Here is a 27,625-nt window from a genome sequence, read left to right on the forward strand (position 1 = left end):
ATAGAGGAATTATAGGCAGAGATTTATTGCGTCTTGCTCTGGTGATTTCACAGTTGCATTAGATGGAAAGGGGGAGCGAATTTTTGGGGGAAGAAGCAGAGGCTTAGCACACACCCATGTGCTTGCCGTGTATAGTCATGCACAGTATTTAGAAGCCACTGGGGTTTTCAGGTTTAAGTCTGTAATGCAAATACATTCAGCATCACTAAGGCTGGTTGCCCTTGGTGGAGTGTAGGCAGTCACAGAGAATGCACATGGTGGTGGTCTGAAAAAAAAAAACAGTTTGTACACGTGCAATTAAATAAATCAAAAATAGTGGTTTCATAATGTGTCAGTCTGTAAAAGTGATTTCAAATTGTAAAAAGAGATTTTCACTTGGCCCTAAAAAAAAAGAGCAGTAAGTGTGCTTTCAAATTGGCAAAGAAATTTGGTTTTAGGTCTAATGTGAAAACATGACTGTGTGCATAGAGGAATTATAGGCAGAGATTTATTGCGTCTTGCTCTGGTGATTTCACAGTTGCATTAGATGGAAAGGGGGAGCGAATTTTTGGGGGAAGAAGCAGAGGCTTAGCACACACCCATGTGCTTGCCATGTATAGTCATGCACAGTATTTAGAAGCCACTGGGGTTTTCAGGTTTAAGTCTGTAATGCAAATACATTCAGCATCACTAAGGCTGGTTGCCCTTGGTGGAGTGTAGGCAGTCACAGAGAATGCACATGGTGGTGGTCTGAAAAAAAAACAGTTTGTACACGTGCAATTAAATAAATCAAAAATAGTGGTTTCATAATGTGTCAGTCTGTAAAAGTGATTTCAAATTGTAAAAAGAGATTTTCACTTGGCCCTAAAAAAAAAGAGCTGTAAGTGTGCTTTCAAATTGGCAAAGAAATTTCGTTTTAGGACTAATGTGAAAACATGACTCTGTGTGCATAGAGGAATTATAGGCAGAGATTTATTGCGTCTTGCTCTGGTGATTTCACAGTTGCATTAGATGGAAAGGGGGAGCGAATTTTTGGGGGAAGAAGCAGAGGCTTAGCACACACCCATGTGCTTGCCGTGTATAGTCATGCACAGTATTTAGAAGCCAGTGGGGTTTTCAGGTTTCAGTCTGTAATGCAAATACATTGAGCTTCACTAAGGCTGGTTGCCCTTGGTGGAGTGTAGGCAGTCACAGAGAATGCACATGGTGGTGGTCTGAAAAAAAAAACAGTTTGTACACGTGCAATTAAATAAATCAAAAATAGTGGTTTCATAATGTGTCAGTCTGTAAAAGTGATTTCAAATTGTAAAAAGAGATTTTCACTTGGCCCTAAAAAAAAGAGCAGTAAGTGTGCTTTCAAATTGGCAAAGAAATTTCGTTTTAGGTCTAATGTGAAAACATGACTCTGTGTGCATAGAGGAATTATAGGCAGAGATTTATTGCGTCTTGCTCTGGTGATTTCACAGTTGCATTAGATGGAAAGGGGGAGCGAATTTTTGGGGGAAGAAGCAGAGGCTTAGCACACACCCATGTGCTTGCCATGTATAGTCATGCACAGTATTTAGAAGCCACTGGGGTTTTCAGGTTTAAGTCTGTAATGCAAATACATTCAGCATCACTAAGGCTGGTTGCCCTTGGTGGAGTGTAGGCAGTCACAGAGAATGCACATGGTGGTGGTCTGAAAAAAAAACAGTTTGTACACGTGCAATTAAATAAATCAAAAATAGTGGTTTCATAATGTGTCAGTCTGTAAAAGTGATTTCAAATTGTAAAAAGAGATTTTCACTTGGCCCTAAAAAAAAAGAGCTGTAAGTGTGCTTTCAAATTGGCAAAGAAATTTCGTTTTAGGACTAATGTGAAAACATGACTCTGTGTGCATAGAGGAATTATAGGCAGAGATTTATTGCGTCTTGCTCTGGTGATTTCACAGTTGCATTAGATGGAAAGGGGGAGCGAATTTTTGGGGGAAGAAGCAGAGGCTTAGCACACACCCATGTGCTTGCCATGTATAGTCATGCACAGTATTTAGAAGCCACTGGGGTTTTCAGGTTTAAGTCTGTAATGCAAATACATTCAGCATCACTAAGGCTGGTTGCCCTTGGTGGAGTGTAGGCAGTCACAGAGAATGCACATGGTGGTGGTCTGAAAAAAAAACAGTTTGTACACGTGCAATTAAATAAATCAAAAATAGTGGTTTCATAATGTGTCAGTCTGTAAAAGTGATTTCAAATTGTAAAAAGAGATTTTCACTTGGCCCTAAAAAAAAAGAGCTGTAAGTGTGCTTTCAAATTGGCAAAGAAATTTCGTTTTAGGACTAATGTGAAAACATGACTCTGTGTGCATAGAGGAATTATAGGCAGAGATTTATTGCGTCTTGCTCTGGTGATTTCACAGTTGCATTAGATGGAAAGGGGGAGCGAATTTTTGGGGGAAGAAGCAGAGGCTTAGCACACACCCATGTGCTTGCCATGTATAGTCATGCACAGTATTTAGAAGCCACTGGGGTTTTCAGGTTTAAGTCTGTAATGCAAATACATTCAGCATCACTAAGACTGGTTGCCCTTGCTGGAGTGTAGGCAGTCACAGAGAATGCACATGGTGGTGGTCTGAAAAAAAACCAGTTTGTACACGTGCAATTAAATAAATCAAAAATAGTGGTTTCATAATGTGTCAGTCTGTAAAAGTGATTTCAAATTGTAAAAAGAGATTTTCACTTGGCCCTAAAAAAAAAGAGCAGTAAGTGTGCTTTCAAATTGGCAAAGAAATTTCGTTTTAGGACTAATGTGAAAACATGACTCTGTGTGCATAGAGGAATTATAGGCAGAGATTTATTGCGTCTTGCTCTGGTGATTTCACAGTTGCATTAGATGGAAAGGGGGAGCGAATTTTTGGGGGAAGAAGCAGAGGCTTAGCACACACCCATGTGCTTGCCATGTATAGTCATGCACAGTATTTAGAAGCCACTGGGGTTTTCAGGTTTAAGTCTGTAATGCAAATACATTCAGCATCACTAAGGCTGGTTGCCCTTGGTGGAGTGTAGGCAGTCACAGAGAATGCACATGGTGGTGGTCTGAAAAAAAAACAGTTTGTACACGTGCAATTAAATAAATCAAAAATAGTGGTTTCATAATGTGTCAGTCTGTAAAAGTGATTTCAAATTGTAAAAAGAGATTTTCACTTGGCCCGAAAAAAAAAGAGCAGTAAGTGTGCTTTCAAATTGGCAAAGAAATTTCGTTTTAGGTCTAATGTGAAAACATGACTCTGTGTGCATAGAGGAATTATAGGCAGAGATTTATTGCGTCTTGCTCTGGTGATTTCACAGTTGCATTAGATGGAAAGGGGGAGCGAATTTTTGGGGGAAGAAGCAGAGGCTTAGCACACACCCATGTGCTTGCCATGTATAGTCATGCACAGTATTTAGAAGCCACTGGGGTTTTCAGGTTTAAGTCTGTAATGCAAATACATTCAGCATCACTAAGGCTGGTTGCCCTTGGTGGAGTGTAGGCAGTCACAGAGAATGCACATGGTGGTGGTCTGAAAAAAAAACAGTTTGTACACGTGATCTATTTTGTTGTTCACTAGGGAAACACTGGTCTCCCTATGACAAATTAGACCTTTACAAAATGTGCAATGAATATCAACCTTCCGAAATCGAAGGTTCATTTCCAGAGGGCCAGCAAAAGGAGATTCTCCCCCCACAGATGAAGGGCTCACCTGACCTGCAGAAGAAGGAGTCAGCCCTGCAGATGATGGTCCAGGCTGAGCTGCTGTGGATGTACTGGCTCGTCTTCCTGAAGAGTTACCTCCAAAAAGATGACCATGTGTCCTTCCGTGTACATCCTGGAGGTGCCTCTTCATGGTGTGATTCCCAAAGGAATACTTCCTGTTAGGATTACCTCTAGAAAGTACACGCTTACACAGACAGCAAGTAACTAAGGGTGCATTCACCTTTTGCTGGCCTTCTGGAAAAGTAAAATAATCCCAAACATAAGAAGGCTTTTGTTTCCTCGATCTCTGCCTCAAGACAGTGCTGCTGGTGCTAGGCTCACTCTCAGAAGAGTTCTGCTGTTCTGCCATCGTATCCCAAAGACAAACCAGCTCCTTCTCCCAAGGGATCACAAGCAGAAATGAGGGGAATGGGTGTGGTGTAGGAGAGTTCTAGAACTGAAAGTAGTTTCAACCAATCAAAAGTTGTGTTTCATGATCACATGACCTACCGTACGCTTACGGTACGCTTACGGTACGCTTACGGCAAAAAGTACGCGTGCGCGTAAAAAAGACACGCGCTTCCGCGCATGCGCATAACAGTCACTCCCCGGCACTTCCGCGTAACGTGCGCGTGTGGCGTAAGCGCGCACGCGTCCCACGCGCAGTACGCGCGGCTACGCAAATTGCGTAACTATACGCAAGCAGCGTAGATAGATTACGGACGTTGCGTAAACCGTACGCTTACCGTGAGCTTACGGTACGCGTACTAAAAAAAAAAAAAAAAAAAAAATCTGGTAATAAATTTTACATGTTTATTTTAAAAAATATATTAAAAAAAATATTTAAGGATTTTAAAAATTTAAGCATAGTCTTTATAAAATGAAAGAAAATTAAATTAAAAATATGTTTGAAAAAAATGAAGAATAAAAAAAAAATTAGCATTTAAAAAACCTTGCAAATTCACTGAAAAAACCATGGGTTACACACACATTATAGTTAGGAATTAGCATTTAAAAAACCTTGCAAATTCACTGAAAAAACCATGGGTTTCACACACGTTATAGTTAGGAATTAGCATTTAAAAAACCTTAGAAATTCACTAAAAAAACCATAGGTTTCACACACGTTATAGTTAGGAATTAGCATTTAAAAAACCTTAGAAATTCAGTGAAAAAACCATAGGTTTCACACATGTTATAGTTAGCTGGACATTTTACTCGTAAAAAACCAATGAAATTGCCCCGTTATAGTTAGTTCAGCTAACTATAACTCACGCGCCCGCAATGCACTGCTGATGACGTCACATATTACATCACTCATGACATGGTCAGTGACATCACTCATGACATCACTGATGACATCTCAAATGACATCACTGATGACCTCACTGATGACATCATCCAGTGAATGTGTGTTTTTCTGAAAATTAAATATGTTTTATATATGTATATCTCAAGGTCGATGGAAGAATAAATGGGTATATAAGTGTCTAAATGGATGATTTGTTTTTAAAAAATTGATTGTGTAACTGACTGATTAAGTGTATCTCTCACTTTGTGTATAAGTGGCTGCATGGGTTGGTGAGTAGCTACATGGGTGTCTATATAGGTTAGTAGTTGTTTTTTTGAGTATCAGTCTGAGTGTCTGTATGGTTCGGTGGGGGGTATTACGTAGTGCATAGGTGCATGAATGAGTGACTCACTGTTTGTATGTGTTGAAGACAGCATGTGTGCAGGACTGTATGGGTGGATGAGTGTGTGTATGGGTGTGTTAGTGAGTGAATGACTGTCCCAATAGTGTCTTCAGGAGTAACTACATATGTTTTAAACTAGTATATGTGACTATTGGTGTATATATGTGAGTATATGTGAGAGGGACAGATTGAAAGAGTTCCTGTATGAATAAGTATGTGTTTCTATAAGTGATTGTTTAAAAGACTAAGTATGTGTAAGTTTCCGTAGAAGTAAGTGTGGTGGTGTGTGTATAACTGTATATGCAGGTGAATGTATGTTTGATTCTTTATTAGCATGAGTGACTATGTGTGTGAGTAACTCTATGGATGAGTGGCATTATGTAACAGGATGTATAGGTGTATGAGTACATATGATGAGTGAGTACATGTATGAGTGACTGTATAGGACTGTTGGTGAATGAGTGGATGTGTATGTGGATCTTAGAATTACTGAAGAGGTTGTTGTAACTGGTATTGGTATGTCCATTGTTTTGAAAATTTTAGTCTCTATTTTTGAATGTGTGTATCAAAGCTTATATTAAGGTGAGAGGAGGTCTGCCACTCTATCACAAGGATGATGTCATCAGTGAGGTCATCAGTGATGTCATTTGAGATGTCATCAGTGATGTCATGAGTGATGTCACTGACCATGTCATGAGTGATGTAATATGTGACGTCATCAGCAGTGCATTGCGGGCGCGTGAGTTATAGTTAGCTGAACTAACTATAACGGGGCAATTTCATTGGTTTTTTACGAGTAAAATGTCCAGCTAACTATAACATGTGTGAAACCTATGGTTTTTTCACTGAATTTCTAAGGTTTTTTAAATGCTAATTCCTAACTATAACGTGTGTGAAACCTATGGTTTTTTCAGTGAATTTCTAAGGTTTTTTAAATGCTAATTCCTAACTATAACGTGTGTGAAACCCATGGTTTTTTCAGTGAATATATATATATATACACATATAACCACATAATAGCATATACATATCCAAATAAACTTTATATATATAATTCAAAATAACATATCAAGTGAAAATACCATAGGATAGTATTGACACATAGGAAAGCATTGAGAAAAAGAATCACTTTACTGACATATCCTTGTCGTTTTATAGTCCAAACCCTAGCCAATCAGGCGCACGCACCCTCTAGAACCTTCTCCTCAGAGGCTCAGGCCCTCAGATTTTCGTAGCACAAGAGTGACAAAAAAGTCTAATGAGGAGAAGAGAGCCTCTGAGGGGAGGAGGGTGGGTCGCATGTGAATCTATGAAAGACACCAATACTGGAGAACCACAGTTTACAGGTAAGTAATGAATATGCTACTTACCAGTATGCATCTGTTCTTGGCATGTAGGGCTGCTGACATTCATATCTGTGCATAGATCGCCGCCTAGTGTTGGGTCCGGATGTTTGCACGTTGTTGTCCTGGAAGAGTCTTCGAAGTATCCTGGGATAGGTGACTCCTCCCCTGGACTACAGTGCGCATGGGCATCCTCTCCATCCTCAGATTGTTTTTCGCCATTGTGGCAGTGATGGAGTAGATATAGAAAGTGATGACCATGCTTACAGTAATTCTGAGAGCTGCAGCTGCTACAGGCGCCGGGGAGGAGGGAGGGCGATATGAATGTCAGCAGCCCTACATGCCAAGAACAGATGCATACTGGTAAGTAGCATATTCAGTTTGAGGCATGTGGGCTGCTGAATTCATATCTGTGCATAGAATATATAGCAGTGCCCTCTTATTAGCGGCGGCTACCAGTGCCAGCTGCAGCGGTCTGAAAAAGAGTTTTGAGAACAGCCTTGTGAGCCGGAATGCGAGTCAGACCGGAAGTGGAGCAGGACTGTACCGCGGCATGTAGCACCGGAAACGGGAGACGGTCTAGTCTCGAGACCGCCCTTAGAGGAGGGGCCAGACACGGAAGAGGAAGCGGGACGCTTAAAAACGGCAAGGAAGGTCGAGAAGGAGTGGGAGATGCGAGGAGTATCGAGAGGAGCAGGAGTATCGAGCGGAACAGCGGTGAGCAGAGGAGCAGCGGTGACCGGAGGAGCAGCGGCGACCGGAGGAGCAGCGGCGAGCGGAGGAGCAGCGGTGACCGGAGGAGCAGAGGCGACCGGAGGAGCAGAGGCGACCGGAGGAGCGGTGGTGATCGGAGGACGAGGACGACGAGCGAGAGGAGAAACAGCAGCGGACGACGAAGCAGGTCGCGTCAGTAACATCTTTACGGCTCTCAAACCCGGTGGGCAGCAGGGAGGAGAAACCACCCCGGGTCCCAGCGCCGCGGTCCGGAGAACGGGCCGTGGCTCGAGGCAAGTGGCTCTGCGGGGACCTTTTGGGTGGGGGCGGTGGGGAGGTTGTGAAGGGCTGTGACCCACGTGAGAGGTGCAGAACATCCCCGACCCCACACTTCCCCTCCTACACATCCCCTTGGTGACGGTAGCACAACAAAGAGATCCTGGTAGCAGTAACTCAGACCATTCTCTTTCTCTTTTCTTTCTCCCTGCAACCCCGAGCACCTGTGAAGATTGAGACCCCTGACGTGGAGGAGCAAGAAAAACACCCTACAGGGAGAAATCTCGGGGAAGACCTACGTTGTTTTGCTCTGCCTAGTTACAGTTTGAGACTGTTCTATCAGTGTTTGGTTCTCCGCCTATCTGTAAATAAACAAGAACCTAAACCTATTCGTGGTATCCCCAACTTCTTTCTGACAGTAAAACCCCACGAGGGACGGTAACCCCCACAAGCCTGTCCTACAGCTGCCTGCTGTTTTGATTGCACATCTACACAATAGTGTTTGGTAAATGTATGTGTAGTGGACCAGGTGGCTGCTCTACATATGTCATGCAAAGGAATGTTTCCTAGGAAAGCCATTGAGGCCCCTAACTTATGTGTTGAGTGGGCTCGTGGGGGAATCGTTAAAGTGCGTTTAGCCTTTTGATAGCAAATTTGAATACATTTAACCATCCATCTGGCTATTCCTGCTTTGGAGATAGCGTTACCTTTGTGGTGTGGGGCAAAGGCAACGAAAAGTTGTTGTGTTTTCCTAAAGGGTTTGGTCCTGTCGATATAATACATGAGGGCCCTTTTGACATCTAGTGTATGGAGTGCCCTTTCTGCGACAGTTTGTGGGTTTTGGAAGAAAACGGGCAGTTCAATGGTTTGATTCATGTGGAACTGCGATACCACCTTTGGCATGAATTTGGGGTTGGTACGTAGTACGACCCTGTTGGCGTGAACCTGTATAAATGGCTCTTGAACGGTTAGTGCCTGGAGTTCACTAACTCTTCTCAAAGAAGTGATCGCTACTAGGAAAGCTACTTTCCAGGTAAGGAATTGAATCTCGCATGAGTGTAGAGGTTCAAAGGGTGGACCCATCAGGCGTGTGAGGACCAAGTTGAGGTTCCACATCGGAGCCGGTGGGTGGCTTGGTGGAATGACTTCCAAGAATGCTTTGATGGCAGAAACTCTGAATAGAGAGAGGTGCTGCCTGGTCTGCAGATAGGCTGATATTGCGGTCAAATGGACACGTATAGAGGTGTACGCCAGATTGCATCGGTATAGGTGTAATAGGTAACAAATAATGTTTTGGATGGATGCGTCTAGCGGGTTAATGTCATTATTATTGCAATAAATGACGAACCTCTTCCATTTTGCTGCATAGCAAGCTCTGGTAGTGGGTCTCCTGGCCTCCTTAATGATGTCCATACAGTCAGGTGGCAGGTTTAGGTAGCCAAACTCTAGGACTTCAGGAGCCAGATTGCCAGGTTCAGCTGTTGTGGATCTGGGTGCTGAATCTCTCCATGGTTCTGCGTCAAATGCTCGGGTTTGACCCGCAGCCTTTGATGGGGCACCACGGAAAGTTCGAGAAAGGTGGTGTACCACGGCTGGCGTGCCCACGTTGGAGCAACCAGGACGAGCGTCAGTGAGTGTTGACGCAGTTTGCGTGCCACCAGCGGTATCAGTGGTGCTGGGGGAAAAGCGTACGCAAATCTGCCGGACCAGTTCATCCATATCGCATTGCCCTGCGACTGCGGATGTGGGAACCTGGCGGCAAAGCTTTGGCATTTTGCGTTTTCGCTTGTCGCGAATAGGTCTATCTCTGGATGACCGCACTGCTGGAAGTACGGTTGGAGTACTGATGGGTGTAGCTCCCACTCGTGCATCTGGTGGCTGTGTCTGCTGAGCAGATCCGCCATCTGGTTGTCTTTGCCGGGGAGGTGTTCTGCCATGAGGAACATGTTCCTTTGAATGGCCCACTTCCACATGCTCTGAGCCAGATGAGACAACTGTGGAGAGTGTGTTCCTCCCTGCTTCTGTATGTAGTACATGGCAGTCATGTTGTCCGTCCGGATCAACACGACTTTGTTGCACAAGTGTACTTTGAATGCTTTCATAGCGAGGAAGATTGCCATCAGCTCTAGAAGGTTGATGTGCATCTTCTTTTGTTGTTGTGTCCATAGTCCCTGCACTGTGTAATGGAGTACATGAGCTCCCCATCCCTGGAGAGACGCGTCCGCTGTCAGTATTATTTGTGGAACAGGCTCTTGGAACGGTCGGCCCTTGCAAAGGTTTTGTGGATTCCACCAATGCAGAGAGTTGTATGCCCGACCGCTCACCAACACTAGGTCTTTTAATTGCCCGTGAGCCTGATTCCATTGACGTGCCAAGCACTCCTGAAGCGGGCGCATATGTAGTCTCGCGTGGGGGACTATGAAGATGCAGGAGGCCATCATGCCTATCAACTGCATGAACACTCGCGCGGGAAGGGAGTGTTGTGGTTTGAACTTGGAAATCAGCATTTGCATGCTGTTGATTCTCACCAAATTTGGCTGAGCTGTGGCCGCCAGAGTGTCTATAGTCGCACCTAGGTACTGTTGTACGTGTGCAGGCTGTAGATGGGATTTTTGGTAATTCAGTGAGAACCCCAGACTGTGAAGGAGGTGAATGGTGCGGGACATGTGGCTGGCACATTGCTGGGCTGACTTCGCTTGAACGAGCCAGTCGTCCAGGTAAGGGTAGACGTGTATGTGCTGCCTCCGTAGATGTGCCGCCACAGTAGCTAGGCACTTTGTAAACACCCTTGGTGCCGTTGTCACGCCGAAGGGAAGGACTTTGAATTGGTAGTGCTGCCCTTGAACAGTGAACCTGAGGTATTTTTTGTGTGAGGGGTGAATGGGTATGTGGAAATACGCATCCTTGAGGTCCAGTGTGGCTAGAAAGTCTCCCTGCTTGAGCAGTGGGAGGACTTGCTGTAAAGTGAGCATGTGAAAATGCTCGGAAAGAATGTATCTGTTTAGGGGTCTCAGGTCTAATATAGGTCTGAGTGACCCGTCCTTTTTCGGTATTAAAAAGTACAGGGAGTACACCCCCGTACCTTGCTCGTGGACGGGTACGACCTCTATTGCGCCTTTTAGAAGCATACTTTGCACCTCCTGCTGTAAGAGCGTTAAGTGCTCTGAGGACATAGGACGGTTTTTTGGAGGTATTGTGGGTGGAGTGGAGGTTAGTTCTAGACAGTAACCGTATTTGACAATATCTTTGACCCACCTGTCCGTGGTGATGGAGTTCCACGTGGACAGGAACCTTTGTAGCCTTCCCCCGACAGGTGTTATGTGGTCGGGAGGAAGGGAGAGGGCGTCACTGCTTGTTCTTGGGGGAGGACCTGGTGTTGCCGTAGCCGCGTCCTCTGCCCTTTGTACTGGAGCCACGATATCCACCCCGGGTGTTTCTATTTTGGGTTTGTGTATTGCCCTTGTTGTATGTTTGCTGTGACCCCTGTCCTCTACCTGCTCCTCTATTTCCGGGGCGACGAAAGGAGCCGCTCCGAAAGGACTGAGTCTGGAGAGCCCCCATGGACTTTGCAGTGTCCGTGTCCTTTTTTATTTTCTCTAGGGTGGTGTCAACCTCCGGGCCGAATAAATAGTCGGGGTTGACAGGCTGGTTGAGTATGTTGTTTTGCACCTCAGGTTTGAATCCGGAGATTCGTAACCAGGCATGTCGTCGCAGCATGACGCTAGTGTTTATGGCCCTGGCAGCTGTGTCTGCGGCATCCAGCGCACACTTGATGGAAGCGTTTGTGAGGAGCTGTCCCTCCCTGATGAGGATCTCTGCACCTTCTCTGTATTGGTCAGGGAGATGTTGGATTAGTTGCTCTAATGTGTCGTAGTGCGCTCTATCGTAGCGAGCGAGGAGTGCTTGAGTATTGGCAATGCGCCATATGTTGGCTGCCTGGGCGGCAACCCGTTTGCCAGAGGTCTCTAACACCTTGGACTCTTTGTCCGGGGGAGGAGCGTCACCTGTTGTTTGTGAGTGTGCCCTCTTGCGAGCATTCGCAACGACAATGGAATCCAGAGGTAATTGGCCTCTGATGTAAGTAGGGTCCCCAGGCGCTGATCTGTATTTCTTGTCGATCCTGGGGTTTATCACTCTTGCCCTGGTGGGTTCCTTGAAGATGTCCTTTGCTGGTTTGAGGACACCCTTCGACATGGGTAGAGTTTTTATATTCCTTTCTGAGGATGCAAAAGTATCCATAAGAAAGTCGTCCTCGACGGTGTCCGAGTGAAGTTGCACCCCATGATTGGCCGCAGCACGTTCAATTAGAGCGTTGAACGCTGCAGTGTCCTCTGTGGGAGATGTTTTTGCTCCATAGAGTTGCGGGTCTTGTGCATCCATAGGTGCACCTGGGTCCACAGGGTCATCCCAAGTTTGATCAGGGTCCTGTTGGCCGTCAGGGTCCATGTCTCCGGGGTAGGGGACTTGGTCACCCATGTAGTCCACCAACGCATCCGTGTCGGAGTGTGTGGGAGAGAAGGATTGTGGATCCTGGTAGGGTGAGTGGAAAGGTTCGTAAAGAACTGGTTCTGAAGCCACAGGCAGCTTTCTTTTAAGTGGAATCCTGAAGGAGTCCAAAACCGGCTCCGAAGTTATTTTCCGTTTGTGGATAATCATCTTGCCGGTGTCGGCGTCGATTAGATGTGATGGAGACGTCTCCGCAGAGCGTTCGGCAGGCGTGATCGTGGTATGGGTCACCCGTGTCCTAATTTGGAACAGTTTCGGGGCCGTGGATGGTGGCAGGCCAAAAGTAATGTTGGCTGGTGCCGAAGAGGCTGCTGGAGCTTTAATTGGTTCGGAGCCCGACGTGTCCTGGAGGACCATTTTCTTTTTGGTGCTTTGCGCAGCAATGGGTCGCGTCTGGAGCGCCCTCGATTCTTTTGCACCGACCGGTTCTGTTGATGCGGTCGTGGATTTTTCCGGCGCCGGTGGGTCATCGAGTCGAGGGGCGGGAATGGCCGTCGACTTCTTCGATGAGTGTGGCTTTGGTGTCGCCGTGGAAGCGGTGTGAGACGCAGCAGGCTGTTTGACCTTTGGGGTCGGAGTCGATTGCGTCGGTGCCGGGAGCCGAGCAGGATTGGTGGTACCGAAGGCCTTCTTCCTTATGTCAACTCCGACGTCGGCCGCTTCGAGTTCGGCACCGAAGTCTCGTTTGGTGCGCTCGGTGCCGATGTGTTTTGCTGGCGTCGAAGGTGTGGAGGGCCTCGATCCGACCAGCACCACTTTCGGTTTCGGTTTCAATTGAACCAATACAGCTTTCGGTTTCGGTTTTGAAGAAGGGAAACCAGCCGTTTTGGGCATTAATGGCTGCCGCTGAATGTCCGAGGCCGGGCCCGAGGGCGGGGCCGAAGAACTGCGGGATAGGTCTTGGGTAAGGCCCGAAGGCGATCCCTCGACCGGAGCCATAGACTGTTGCACTGGGCTTTCTTCAGTCTGAACGGGTAGGCCTTGCTCGTCACCGGAGCTACTCTCTTCGGCCCCTAAGGCCTCATTGTAGTCTCCTACCTCGGTGTCGTCTTCATCTCTGCGAAAGAGTGTTTCGTCGACGTCTTCCGATCCGGAGTCATGTTCGGAAACGGGACTGGAGGGTAGGTTCTCCACTTCTTCGGTCTCGGCGTTGAAGATGTCGGCCGGGGCCGGTGCCGCTTGCTGCGCCTCGAGTCTCGCCGCTCGTCGATTCCGTAGAGTCTTCTTGGATCGAAATCTGGCACAGGCCATGCATGTAGATTCGTCGTGATCCGGTGAAAGGCATTTGTTGCACACCGGATGGACGTCGACGTGGGGATATTTCGCATTGCATACCGGACACCTCTTGAATGGTGTCCTCGATTCCATCGTTGATGTCGAATCGACGGTCGGGTAAGATGCGAAAGTTTGTTCTGGAAGTTAGTAAACTAACAAAGATACTATCGATACCGATCGAGAACAGTACCGACGCGAACTAAAGGCCTTTTGGCCTGAAAAAAGATTTTCCTAACTTGAGTCAAGATAGCACATCCGAACCCAATGGCGGAAAAAAACAATCTGAGGATGGAGAGGATGCCCATGCGCACTGTAGTCCAGGGGAGGAGTCACCTATCCCAGGATACTTCGAAGACTCTTCCAGGACAACAACGTGCAAACATCCGGACCCAACACTAGGCGGCGATCTATGCACAGATATGAATTCAGCAGCCCACATGCCTCGAACCATTTGTTCTTCTCCAGTATTGGGGTGTCTTTCATAGATTCACATGCTTGAATAGAATAGTGAGCAGTAAGCAGCAACCGGCTGACAAGGCCGTATTAATATTGCATGAAATACAATGACAATGTATTTAATACGCAATTAAGAATACCCAAGGAGGAGGGAAGTAGCAGAGGCTCACCTTATTTAAACAGATTCCGCAGAACTGCTTGTCCCACAGCCATGTCCGCTTCATTAATCGACTCCAGGCAGTAGTGCTTCGTGAACGTGTGCCTGCTGGACCACGTAGCTACCCGGCAAATCTGATGGATGGGTACACCAGCGAACAGGGCAGTGGAAGATGACATTGCTCTCGTAGAATGAGCCCTTACTCCAGAAGAAAGAGGCTTGCCAGCCCTTTGATGGCAAAAGGAGATTGCTGAAGAAACCCAACGGGCAATCGTGGGCTTGGTACCCGACTGTCCTTTACAAGTGCATCCGTAGGCCACAAACAGCTGATCTGACTTGCGAAAGGATTGTGTTCTGCTGATGTAGAATTTAAGGCACCTCTTTAAGTCCACAGAGTGTAGACTCTGTTCCGCTGGAGACTGCGGATGCGGGAAAAAAGTTTTCAAGATTACTGGTTCATTGAGATGGAAATCGGATGGTACTTTAGGCATGAAAGCCGGATTAGTGCGGAGAATTACACAGTCCGATCTGAATTGAAGAAACGGAGGTTGTATTGTAAAGGCGTGAATGTCACTGATTCTGCGGGAGGAAGTCACTGCAAGGAGGAGGGCCACCTTCCATGTTAAGAATTTGAAATCCGCCGAATGGATTGGCTCAAAGGGCGCCTTCATGAGCTGAGCCAATACGATGTTAAGATGCCACGTGGGTGGAGGACGCCGAATGGGCGGGAACATTCGGAAGAGACCCTTGAAAAATTGCAGTATTACTCTAGATGAATAGAGAGAGGACGAGCCGTCCTGCCGAAAGCAAGATATTGCCGCTAGAAAGACCTTTAAGGTAGAGTGTGACAGTCCAGACTGCGCTAACTGCAGGAAGAACGGCAGAATGTGTTCTGGGGAGGCGTGCACTGGATGTATGTGGACCGACGCACACCAAAGACAAAATCGCTTCCACTTTAGCTTATACGTCTTCACTGTGGAGGGCGCCCTCGCCCTAGCTAACACCTCCCTGCAGGCCGGTGGAATGTTCAAATGAGCAAATTCAAGGTGCTCAGGTTCCAAGCCGACAAGCTGAGTGAACTGGGATTCGGATGGCATATCCGCCCGTCGTTCATTGTTAGAAGGTCCGGCCTCGGGTGAAGAAGGATTGGTTCGCATTGGGAGAGGAGCAACTCCGAGAACCATGCCTGCCGAGGCCACCGTGGAGCTATGAGGAGCATCTGGCACGGTTTGTGTCGCATCTTCCGCAACACTCGAGGAATCAGAGGGATCGGCGGAAAAGCGTACGCAAATATCCTGTACCAATTTATCGAAAGGGCATTTCCGCACGACCCTTTGTGGGAAACCAGCTTGCGTAGGACTGGCATTTGCTGTTCTGTGGGGTTGCAAAAAGGTCGATAGTCGGGCGACCCCAAAGGCCGAAGACAAAGTCTGGAGTCGACTGGTGCAATTCCCACTCGTGGGTCGATGACGTTGACCGACTGAGTGCATCCGCTAGAATATTGGAAATGCCGGGCAGGTGAACTGCCAGGAGCGTAATCCGATGGACTATGGCCCAACTCCAAATCCTCTGAGCCAGTCGGGAAAGCAGCGGCGATCTTGTCCCGCCCTGCTTGTTCAGGTAGTGCATGCTGGTGGTGTTGTCCGTCTGAATGAGGACTGACTCCCCCTGGAGCTGGAGGCGGAAGGATTTCAACGCCAAGAAAATGGCCATCAGCTCCAATCTGTTGATGTGCCAGAAACGCTGAACCATTGTCCACTTGCCCTTGACGGATAAATCTTGAAGATGTCCGCCCCATCCTTCCATGGATGCATCCGTGGTAAGAACGAGCTCTGGGGCTGTCGTTAGAAAAGATGTTCCCGCTGCGATGTTGGAAGGACGAGTCCACCAATGCAGCGCCTGAGCCATGCGGGCTGCCACCACGAGCTGGTCGTTGAAGGAACCGGAGACCTGACGCCACTGCTTGTCCAATTCCTCCTGAATGGTACGACTCCTCAGTCTGCAATGTGGGATCAAAGCGATGCAGGAGGACGCCATCCCCAGAAAGGACTTTAATATGCAGACTGAAACTGACTGCTTTGCTGCAATGGAGCTTGCGAGCTGTCAAATTTGTGTTTGCCGCTCTGCAGAGGCAAAGGCCATAGCCCTGCTCGTATCGATGGTAGCGCCGAGAAAGGTCTTGTACAGAGCTGGCGTGAGCTGAGACTTTTGCAAGTTGATCGACAAGCCCAGAGACTGAAACAGAGTGAGACAGCGCTGAGTATCGAGGGCCGCCTGGTGGGAGGATTGAGATTTGATGAGACAATCGTCCAAATACGGGAATATTTGTATGCCCGTTAGTCTCAAATGGGCCACCATCGGGGCCAGGATCTTTGTGAAGACCCGCGGAGCTGAGCGGAGGCCGAAGGGCAGGACCTTGAATTGGAAATCCCTGCGACCTACACGAAAACGTAAGTATTTCCTGTGGCGTGGAATTATGGGAACATGGAAGTAAGCATCCTGAAGGTCAATTGTCGTCATGAAATAGCCCTGAGAGAAGAATTGAAGGATGTCCTTTAGCGTGAGCATGCGGAATGATTGGTCCTTGAGAAATTTGTTGAGAGACCTTAGATCGAGGATGGGGCGCCACTCCCCAGATTTCTTTAGTATGAGGAAAAAACGGGAATAGAACCCCAACCCCTTTTGTGATTTCGGAACCACTTCGATGGCCCCTTTTTTGAGCATTATCTGGATTTGGTTGAAAAGTTCTTTGAGGTGAGCGGGAGGAGGTCCGGATGTAGAGGTGTGTGGGGGAACCTTTACAAACTCTAGGGCATGGCCCCTTGAATTAATGTCCAAAACCCAGCGGTCCGAAGTGATTGAGGACCAATTCGAAAAGAACTGGGAGATTCGTCCTCCAAGTGGAGAAAGGGAAAAACTGTAAAGAGGGGACCATTGATGTACACAGTCATTGTTTTTTGGAAGAATTTCCCCTGTAATTGGATCTTCCTCTATAAGATTTGCCAGACTGCTGCCTGGAAGACTGCTGTGGCTGTGAGGAATAACGTTGTCGTCCTTGGTTGTAGGAGCGGTACTGGGAAGAAGACCCACGAAAGGAAGAGGAGGTGCCGCGGCCGCGCGTACCCCGAAAGGGCTGCTTCCGGAACTGGAGAGTGCCGAGGGAGCGAGCCGTCTCCGTGTCCTTCTTGATGGCTTGCAAAGCGTCCTCCACATGCTGGCCGAACAAAGATTCTCCGTCATACGGCATGTCCAGAATCTTGGCCTGGACCTCCTGACGGAACGAGGTGGAACGAAGCCAACCCTGTCGTCTTAAATCAGCCGCTCCAGCCAATTGACGAAAACCCGTGGAGGCAATGTCGACGGAGCAGTCGATGATTTCTGAGGATGCCCTCTCACCCTCTTGCAGGATCTTTAGAGCGTCCGCTCTAGAGTCTTCCGGGATAAGCTTAACCAAAGCTGCCATGTCCGACCACATTTGTCGATCGTAACGACCGAGGATGGCCAAAGAATTTGCTGCTCGGACTGTTGTTGAAGCCATGTTCGAAAACTTTTTGCCAATGGCATCCAGGCGGCGGCAGTCACGATCCGGAGGTGACGATGGATTTTTGGAGCGACGTTGCGCCGCCTGGGTGATCACAGAGTCTGGCTTAGGCTGAGACACTAAGCAAGCTGGAGAAGAGTCCGGGGCCTTGTACTTCTTCTCCAGTCGCGGGAGCACTGCCGGGATGGAGTTAGGCGTTTTCATTAGCTTAATGCCCTCGTTCCAGATAAAGTCTATAATGGGCACGGCCCGTACCCGTTTCTGCGGCTGGGACTTGAAGTCGTACAGAAAGCAGTCCTCCTCCCTAACCACCATGGGAAGGTGAAAACGTTGAGCCTCCCTTTCCATCAGTTGATGTAATCCTGTTATGTCGACAGGTGGTGAATTCCCTGGCCATGTTGGAGGTGATGCGGGCGAATTGATTTGATAGTCATCCCATTCCGCCATAGAGTCTTCATCATGAAGCTCTCCCTCCTCCGTATCCAGATTATCCACAACCTCATCTGTTGCAGGGGGAACCAATGCAGGTGCGGATGGTGTCGGCATCGTTGGCAACACAGGAGTAGACGGTACGGCAGATGGCGTCTCACGTGGAGAACTATGGGAGGAAGCCGGAAACCGACGATTGTAGTCTTCCAACATAAATTGAAGGTTGGAGATGAGCGACAAAGGGAGCTGCGCCATAGGAACTTGTGCAGGGGGATGTTGCTCCTGCTCCTGACAGTAATAGTCCTGCGAATAGTCATCCTCCTCAAAATCTTGGCATTTAATATGAAGCTCAGAAGGACTACGAGCATCTCGAAAAGAGGACTGAACATCGTCATCAGAATCCGAAACTTCCTCATCAACCGAGGGGAATAGCTGATGAGGTGGCCGAGTGACCGGTGGCATCATGACAGAGTCCAGCACAGCATAGCGACGCTGCAGCAAGGAGTTGTCCACCGACCCTGTCACTGGTGTAGACATTGGCACTATTGCAAAATTTGACACCTCCGTCGTCGAGGCTATCGTCGAAGAAGTCGCCGTCGACGAGGCTGCCGTCGACGAGGCTGCCGTCGACGAGGGTGCCGTCGACGAGGGTGCCGTCGACTAAGCTCGCGCCGACGAGGCAGCCGACGATGCTGTGAGCGTCAGCGGCGATGACTTCTTCTTCTTCTTCTTTATTACCGTCAACGAAGCTTTAGACGTCGACGGAAGCGCCAGCTTCCTAGTCGTGGACGAAGAAGATAGTGGAATCGTTGACGAAATAGTCTTTAGGGAAACGCACACCACTGTCGACGGTGAAAACGTCGACGAAGTTGTCGTCGACGACGCAGGAAATCTGCTCGACACCGTCGTCGACTAGGTTGACGAAGTGGCAGATCCCGTCGACGGAGGGGCCGTCGACGGGCCCGTAGACGGTTTTGCGCGTTTTTGACTAGAAACATGCGCTGACGGAGTCAGAGACGCCTGAGAGCTAGGTCTCGGGGGCGCTGGCGTAGTAACAGACTTGGCCTGCAGACACTTCCTCAAGATGAAGTCTCTTCTTTTTCAAAAAGGGAGACGGCAAGTCCTGAACACTACTACGCTTGGAGGAGACTCCTATTCGAACAGAGGCCACACTTTCCACCTCAGAAAGGGGGTTATCCGTATCCTTCAGTTTTTGAAGCCACAATAATAGGCGACCCTACCTGTCCTTCAAAGTCTTTTGAGAGAAAGTTCTACAAATTTTACAGTTGGCCACCTTATGGTCAGGGTAAAGACAATAGATAAATTTTTTATGAGGGTCCTCAGAAAAAAGTCTTAACTTCCCACAAGATGAACAGGGACGGAAAAGAGACTTCTTACTTGAAGACATGATGAGAAAAACTCAAACCAGACCAAAGACTGCGCAGAGCTCAGGGAGACTCCCTTCACACGACGTGCGGTAGAAAATCTGAGGGCCTGAGCCTCTGAGGAGAAGGTTCTAGAGGGTGCTTGCGCCTGATTGGCTAGAGTTTGGACTATAAAACGACAAGGATATGTCAGTAAAGTGATTCTTTTTCTCAATGCTTTCCTATGTGTCAATACTATCCTATGGTATTTTCACTTGATATGTTATTTTGAATTATATATATAAAGTTTATTTGGATATGTATATGCTATTATGTGGTTATGTATGTATATGTATATACATGACACTTATTGCTTTTTATATACCGTGGGACTCCCACTTCGACGACGGGGAATATTCAAGCATGTGAATCTATGAAAGACACCCCAATACTGGGGAATCGTGGCTCTAAAACGGAAACAAAGAGAGGAGCAGGGTGTCAGGAAGTTCTGCGAGGTCAGATGAGTGAGAGGACTTCAATGTCTGAGGCTCTGAAGATCCAAGTTTTCAAGGATTTCCTGAAGATCAATTCTGTCTTAGAGAACCGGAGATAGATGGGTAAGGAATTCCAGGGTTTGGTCCCTAGGACTGCCACTGATTTGCCACCTTTAGAAATGAGATTGAAGCTAGGTGGTATGAGGAGATTTGCTTATGAGTATCTTAGGCGGCGCTGAGCCACATACGGTTTGACTGGCCCTTAGGTACTTTGGTCCTGATGACCTAAAAGCTCTGTAAATGACAACCAGGATCTTGAAGAGGAATCTCAAGGTAATTTTAGAATATGGCGGGCTTCTGCATGTTGAACTATCTGTAGTTTCTTCAGGATATACTTTTTGGCCCCTGCATATAAGCTGTTACAGTAATCTAGTCTAGACGTGATCAGCACCATTGCAACTGCCTTTCTTGCCACACCAGGTAGTAGATCAAAAGTCCCATGGTATTGACTTGCGTTTGCTTAGAAGTGCATTAAACTGATTTAATGGTAAGGATATTTTTTTGATTCGACGCTGGGGAAATAAAAGCATGCAAGATGCAGGATGGCAAACCAGTGGAAGTCCTAGACAAGCATTAAGGAAAACAATAAACATTTGTTAGGGGATATCCTAATGGTCAGAACTGCTGAGTCCTTTAAAGAGCTGGGTAAAAACAGATAAAAACGATTGTGAGCTGAATTTTAACAAATGTGGTGACACCGACAACACTTTTCTCAACAGGGCATTTCGAACAAAAACATTGTAGCTGGAATGGCGTCAACGTATGCTCTCTTTTAACCAGATATCAGTTGTTAATAGAATATTAAGATTTCTATCAGAATGAGCCCATTTATTTCCAATTCATTTTCGTTGCATATTGGAGTACTGAATGATAATTTAGTAATGCTGCTTCTAACCCTTGCTAGGAGGAGAGGGGTAGTGGAAGGGTGGTGGAGTCTCTTGACAATAATTGGAAGACAGAATGTTCAAGGAGTCAAGCCGTAAGATAATGTGATCAGGCAGTAAGCCTTACCTAGACCAAAGTGTTAACAGATAGGAGCTTGAGTAAACTGTGTGCAGAGGATGACCTTTGGGAATGACCGGACACAGACGGGCTTGCCTTTGGCATGTCAATGGAGTTCTTGCTGCACAGCGACGCATCGGTCATCAGGAATCCGACATCCTGCTGTTAGGTGGTGCTTACAAGGCCCATGTGGAGTTCTGCTTTTAAAACCGAATTTAACAGAACCCTCTCCTACCCCTTGCATGCCAAGCTCTACTTCATATTCCAATCCAGTTTTCAACACCACCATCCTGATGCATCACTGTCCTTGTTGTGCTTTCTGTTGCCCAACCCCACTTAGAACACATGGTGGTAGTGGAGCTTTGTTCTGTATCTGGGCTCCTGGATCCTATGGTTATTCTGACCCTACCAGAAATTAATTTTGGACTTTTCTCTTTTTTGTCTCCGTTCCGCAGTCTATTGTAGACATTTGGGTTACTCTTCTTGTGCCTTCTGTTTGTTCTGGCCCTCCAATTTTCAAGTCCCAGTTCAACCTTCCCTTCATCGGTGACTCCTTACATCTGGTTTATTCCTTGCATCTGTGATCCTCTCATTAGCTTCATGCTATTTGTACTCTGTGAGCCCAGTATGCATTTGTTTATAACAGTCCTTACTGCTGAGGCTCCCTGTGTGTTTCAATACATACCTGCTGCTCTGCTTCCAGGCTTGCTCTTTGATCCTGTGTGCTTTGCTTTTCCTTATTTCTTGTTCCACTTTTCCTGTTTTTGGCTACTTAGTTTTATCTCTATCGATCTCTTGTTCTTTCGGCCTCTCTGTTCTTGTGGCTGCAATTGTTCCTAGTCCTACCTGCACACTTCCTGACCTGTCCTTGTTCTATGAATATACTTTGCCTTGTGTTCCGGTTTTCCCAGTCCTGTCTTTTGACTTCCATTCCTCCCTTGGAAACTGCAGTGTGCAAACTGTTGACATTGTGCGTTCTCCCCGCGGAGGCACACCAATCCAACCAAGGCTCTCCCCATTGTTGGAAGAGACCTTGCAGCACCTCTGGATGGAGATGCCATTCGTGTTCCACTATGCATCGCTGGTTAAGTTTGTCTGTACTGGTGTTCAGAGAGCCCACCAGCTGTTGAACCACCAAGGATATAACCTGATGTTCCAGCCATGTCCAGAGCTGCAGAGCCCCTTGATACAGGGTCCACAGCAATAGCCCATGGCAGTGATGTTGTCCGTGAACACCTGAACCAGCATTTCCTTGATTGAAGAGAGAAGAGAAAAAGGCCTTCAATGGCAGTCGGATCGCTCAGAGCTCGGACAGGTTGATGTGGAGAAAGGGTTTTGCCGGAGACCAGAGTCCTCTGATCTCCACCTCTCCCAGATGACTTTTCAGCCCAGAAATGAAGCATCTGTCACCACAGTCATCTCTGTTTGGGGAAGGGAGCGGGGTCTGCCGCTGACCCAATTGCCGTTCGTTAGCCACCACTGCAGGTCTTTTGTGGTTCCCTTCGAGAGCTGGACCATGTTGGAGAGATTCACCTCATGCTATGCCCACTGGAACTTCAGGCCTCGCTGCATAGCCCTAATATGCCAGCAGGCATGGGTCACAAGAAGGATGCAGGAGATCCGAGGCCCAAAAGCCTCCGATAGAGACCGAAACATCAGTTTTATAGCCTGAATATCCTGGACTCACTGCTCGGGAGGATATACCAGAAAATGCACAGTTTCCAGACCAGCTCAGATGAAAGGGAGCATCTATGAGGGAATCAGGTGTGACTTCCGCACGTCTTGTGAACCCCAGGTAGTGCAGAAGGTTTACCGTAGTCTGGAGGTGGAAGATGACTTCCTGGGACAATCCCGTCCTCAAGAGCCAAATGTCAAGGTAGGGAAAGACTGGAATCCCTCACCTTCACAGATGTGCTGCAACCACCACCATCACTTTTGTGAACACACCAGGGGCACTGGTAAGGCTGAAGGGGAGCACGGCAAATGTAAGGTACTCTTGGCCTACCATGAACCATAGGTAGTGCCTGTGGGCAGACAGGATGGGGATGTGAAAGTAAAGCATCCTGCAAGTCCAGCTATACCATCCAGTCTCTTGGGCCAGGGCAGACAAGACATGCGTGGGCATTTTGGATTTCTCTTTTTTCAGAGATTGAAAAGGCATAGGAGTGGTCTAGACTAGGAAAGAGTCCTCCGTCCTTTTTGGGCACTAGAATGTAGTGGGATCAGCAACCACAACCTACTTCTGATGCCGGCACCATCTCTATAATTCTCTTGGTGAAGAGAGCGAACACCACCTGACAAAACAAGGAGAGGCGGTTGTCCAGCAGCTTGTCGTAAGTAGGTGGCATGGGTGTAGGGGTGGTCACAAAGTGAAGGGAGTAGCATCTTTGGTCGGAAAAGGTCAGTCAAAGAAGACTGGGATAGCTCTTCATCGGATCTGCGCTGACCGGCGCAGAAAGAAAATAACTGATGTTAGCCCTATACAAGCATGATGTTAGCCCTATATGAGAACCTAGCATGTCACTTTCGGCGCCGATAATTGCAACAATGCCAAATGGAGCAAAACAACACCATCTACAGGTGCACAAGGCTACTGCTCAAAAAAAGTTTCCTGACCTAGTTTTATGCCTGGGTACTATTCTATGGTAAGGAATCTGTGGCTAGAAGTCTATATCAAGTTTTTACATGCATTTTCTCCAGTTCCTGAGAGAAAATCTCAAATATTTTCCACCTGCTCTGAGCAGTAGGAAAGTGTCAGTGGGAAGGCTGGTGCAATGGGATCATGGCAAGGTTTAAAGCATGCTTCAGCTGATCCGGGGAGCAGTGTCTACGCCCTGTGCTGCTGTGGGGGTCAAGGGAGGGCAGGGCATTGCTACTGTTTGCAGTCCCTTACCCTGCAGCAGTAAAGACAAGACTGGTGTCCCCTATTCTGGAATTATTGGGTCTAGAGTTTGCAGACCTGATTATTCAGGGACCTGATAATTTAGGGCCTGGAGACACTTGTAATTGAGGATGGTGTATTTCCACCCAGAGTTTTCGCTCTGGGTGAAATTTTGCCACATGTAATGAGAAATAAATTAGAAACAGAAATGAAATGAGAAATAGTTATATCTTCCTTACCATGGTTCCACTGAAACGACCCGGTGCCTTATACCAGGTCCTGCTGTTCCCATTTTCACAGATGCATAGGTGATCCATCAGGCCATTGCAATAAACAAAACATTTCCCTATAGAATGGTTACAAAGACAGACATAAGTAAAATAATTCATAACGCAGACTGTGTTGAGTTTGTAAATCCGAATAGCAAAGGTGACAATTTCCACAGATAGCAGGTGTCAGAAGGAACATTCCAGGTTGAGCTCTTCCATGCAGTCTACAATATTATAATGTATTTTCACTGTCCTCTAAAACTACAGGCATTATATCGCTTTTATACAGCACGTTATATGTTTCACAGAAGGAACTTCATGACAATATGCAACAAATGAACTTGGGAATGCTGGATGAAAGAGAAGACTGACAAAGAGATAAAGTGTAATCATCTTTCCATGTATTATTTACATTTTCAAAAAGTGTAGTTGATTTTTATAATATATATATATACATACATATATACACACACACACCGCAAACACGGTAGTTCCTCTAGACAGGCAGCAGTCTGGGGTTACTGGCAACGCCCTTGGTGGGTAGTCACTAATGGCCCACGATTTTAGGCACTATTGCATCTCAAATGGATAACCAAGCACTCCTTTTGAACTACAGACGCTTCAAAGGCAGCTTTGTGCTAGTAAACATGGCTTATTCTAAGAGTGTGGTAGTAGAACTGGGTACGGATGAAAACACTGAAATTACATTGACGAGGTTCTTCCCTGCATTTTTCTCTTCTTGTTCAAATCTGAATGGCTTCTAATGCCAAGAACCCCGCCCCCCCCCCCAAAAAAAAAACAGCAGTTCCAGTTCTCATTAGGTTCACCACTGGTTTACCATTAGGTAAAGGAGACACTAAAGTGATATTCCCACTCTAGTCTCACAGGATGACCTTCCTCCCTCCCTTCAAACTCTTTGCCAAGGATCTTTATAGGTCTGTGGTAGCTGTACTCAGGGCAATGCCTACTGTCTACTCTAAACCTTGTAAATCAAGGCATAGATCTGTGGCAAATATGATCCTTTTGTTTATGTCATTTAACAAATGTAAATCTTTGAGAACATTAGATTGCTTTCAGAATTATGTCCAAAAGCATCAGAAGGAGAGAACACAGAAGACTAATCATGATCGACTTCTGCGTACCAGTCAGAGGTGATATCGTTAGATGATCACAAACATCTTTTTACTTTGAATGTTGAGTGCAGGTTGGAGGATGGCTGCTGCCCACAAAGAAAAAAGGACAGCACCAACCCACATCTTTTTTCTCAGCTCCATTTGGCCACTGGGCCTATCTAAGGGGCGGTTACACCGTTTTTCTGTAATGAAGAAAACCCTCCAGAATGTACCCACATACTACACTGTGTACACCAGTCCCAACATTTCATTCTGAGAGCAGGGCAAGGTGTGTTGTATCGAGAAAACCTTCTGACATGGAATTCCTGGCCCACCCAGGTTAGTTCTGCCACCCAAATTGCAAGTACTGTGAATACAAGCAGGAGCTCAACTCAAGCACATACATGGGCAGAGACCTGTGTGGATTTGTCAGGATGTGAAGCGAGATGCGCTTTCTCTGCCCCAGTCCAGGTGACGTCCTACTCTGAATCACCTGAACATTTTTAATCACCTGCTTTAGTATTTATGTTATCAGTTAGTTTATTATCCCTTGCTTTTAACATTGGGTTCTCTCCCTCTTACCTACATTGTAAATTGGTGATTCACCGCTGCTTTAGCGGGTCCGGTTCCGGGGGTCCCGATAGGGTGGGAAATCGGCCACCATCTTGGAGTGGTGGTGGTGGCGTTTTCGGGCCGCCATTTTGAGCGGCCTAGTGGTGCTGGAGACGCGCGGTCATTCTATTTAAACCAGTCCTCAAGCGCGCAGCGGTAACGCGCAGCGGGCGCGCCGTGATCGCGCCTGAGTCGAGCCAGAGTCCTGCCCGTCTGCGCCAGTCAGCGCTAAGGAGGCGCGAGGCACGGGGTTATTCTGCTCGTGGGAGTCCTCTTCCGTTACTCGTGATGTCTCCGATACGTGGGTATTCCAGGGACGAGCTGCTGGACATTGGCCAGTCGGTCCCATTTTGTGCACGTGAGCCTGTTAGCCCTCTCCGCGGCCAGTACAATTGTGCCTGTGGGAATTGGTTGCTTAATGCCCCCACTACAATCTCGGCCCTGACGGAGCCTTTGCCGGTCAAGTCCTCTCGTAATAGACCTTCGGTCTCACGAAATATTTCCATTTGGAATCTTAACGTCAGGTCCCTTTTGAGACACCACTCTGAACTCTATGAGCTCCTAAGGGATGAGACACCGGACGTGTTCTTTATGACGGAAACTTGGCTTCAGGAAGTGGACACGGTAGCCGTGAATCTTGCACTCCCTCCAGATTATTCCATTTTTACGCACAATCGGGCATCTAGGGGTGGTGGCATTGCGATGGTCGTAAAGTCTTGCTACCCCTGTGAATGGAGGGTAGTCACTCTTTTAGGATGTGAAAGCGCGTTTTTTAGAATCTCTATTAGCCATCAGTTTTCCTTTTCTGGCCTATTTACCACCCTCCTGGGTGTGACACTGCGTTCAGAAAGGCTCTCCCGGATTGTGTCAGTTCTCTGGCATTGGGCTGTGCTAATTTTAGCATTCTTGGAGACCTTAATCTCCATTTTGATCGCTGTCATACCCCGGCCATTAGTAGCACTTTGGCAGAATTTGAGGCCCTTCAGCTTAACCAGCTGGTGACTTCCCCCACTCATGTGTGGGGTCACATTCTTGATCCTTTATTTACTAATTTGATAGGGATCAAGGTGGCTATGCCTTGCCCAGTTGCTTGGTCCGACCACTTTTTAGTTAAAATTTCTTTCCTGATTAATGGACACCCATTTAAGCCCCTGGATAGAGTGGTGTCCAAACGCCATTGGAAGATACTTAAACTGGAGGACTTTCACCATTTGTTGGAGGTCAATCCTCTAGGCTCTTTTTCCAATGTTGATGTTGGGCATGACCTTTTTTGTGACTGGGTTTCTCGGGCCTTGGATGTTTTGATCCCTGTGGTTTGGACGAAATGCCGCCCTAGAGTACCTAGCCCATGGTACGACAGTTCCCCGGTACTGTTAAAAAAAAGCCTGTAAACGGGCAGAAAGGGAATGGCGGAAATCCTATGAGGCTGGGAAAAAATCTCTGTATTTGTCTAAAGTTAAAATATATCACAGAGCTGTGTGTAGAGCACGTGCGGCTTACTACTCACAGGAATTCAGATCTAGTCTTAACCCGTCCAAACTAATTTTTAAGGTCCTAAAGGACCCGACAGCTAAAAGAGCTACTGCGGCCTCTTTTTTCCTTGAAAAGGTTCAAGCTATCTATCGTGCCTTTCCCACTATAGAGTTAGCAGCCGAACCTTCTGGCCCGATACCGGCTATAGGTGAGGCCTTGGCATCATTCCCTAGGCTGTCGATGGAGACATTTCTGAAACTGGTCCATAGGATAAAATCTGG

At 47.2% G+C, this 27,625-nt stretch overlaps 1 protein-coding gene across 5 annotated transcripts in view; it reads right to left on the reverse strand.

The window, feature by feature from the left end:
• SLC25A40 (solute carrier family 25 member 40) overlaps positions 1–27,625 on the reverse strand; it is a 366,440-nt gene that overhangs the window by 269,904 nt on the left and 68,911 nt on the right. For all 5 annotated transcript variants that reach the window (XM_085631323.1, XM_085631327.1, XM_085631325.1 and 2 more), the window contains one exon: positions 24,118–24,224. In XM_085631323.1, coding sequence (XP_085487449.1) covers positions 24,118–24,224 — 107 coding nt within the window. The remainder of the gene's footprint in view (positions 1–24,117; positions 24,225–27,625) is intronic.

Source organism: Triturus cristatus, chromosome 10, assembly GCF_964204655.1.
Source record: "Triturus cristatus chromosome 10, aTriCri1.1, whole genome shotgun sequence".
In the NCBI taxonomy this organism is placed as follows: domain Eukaryota; kingdom Metazoa; phylum Chordata; class Amphibia; order Caudata; family Salamandridae; genus Triturus; species Triturus cristatus.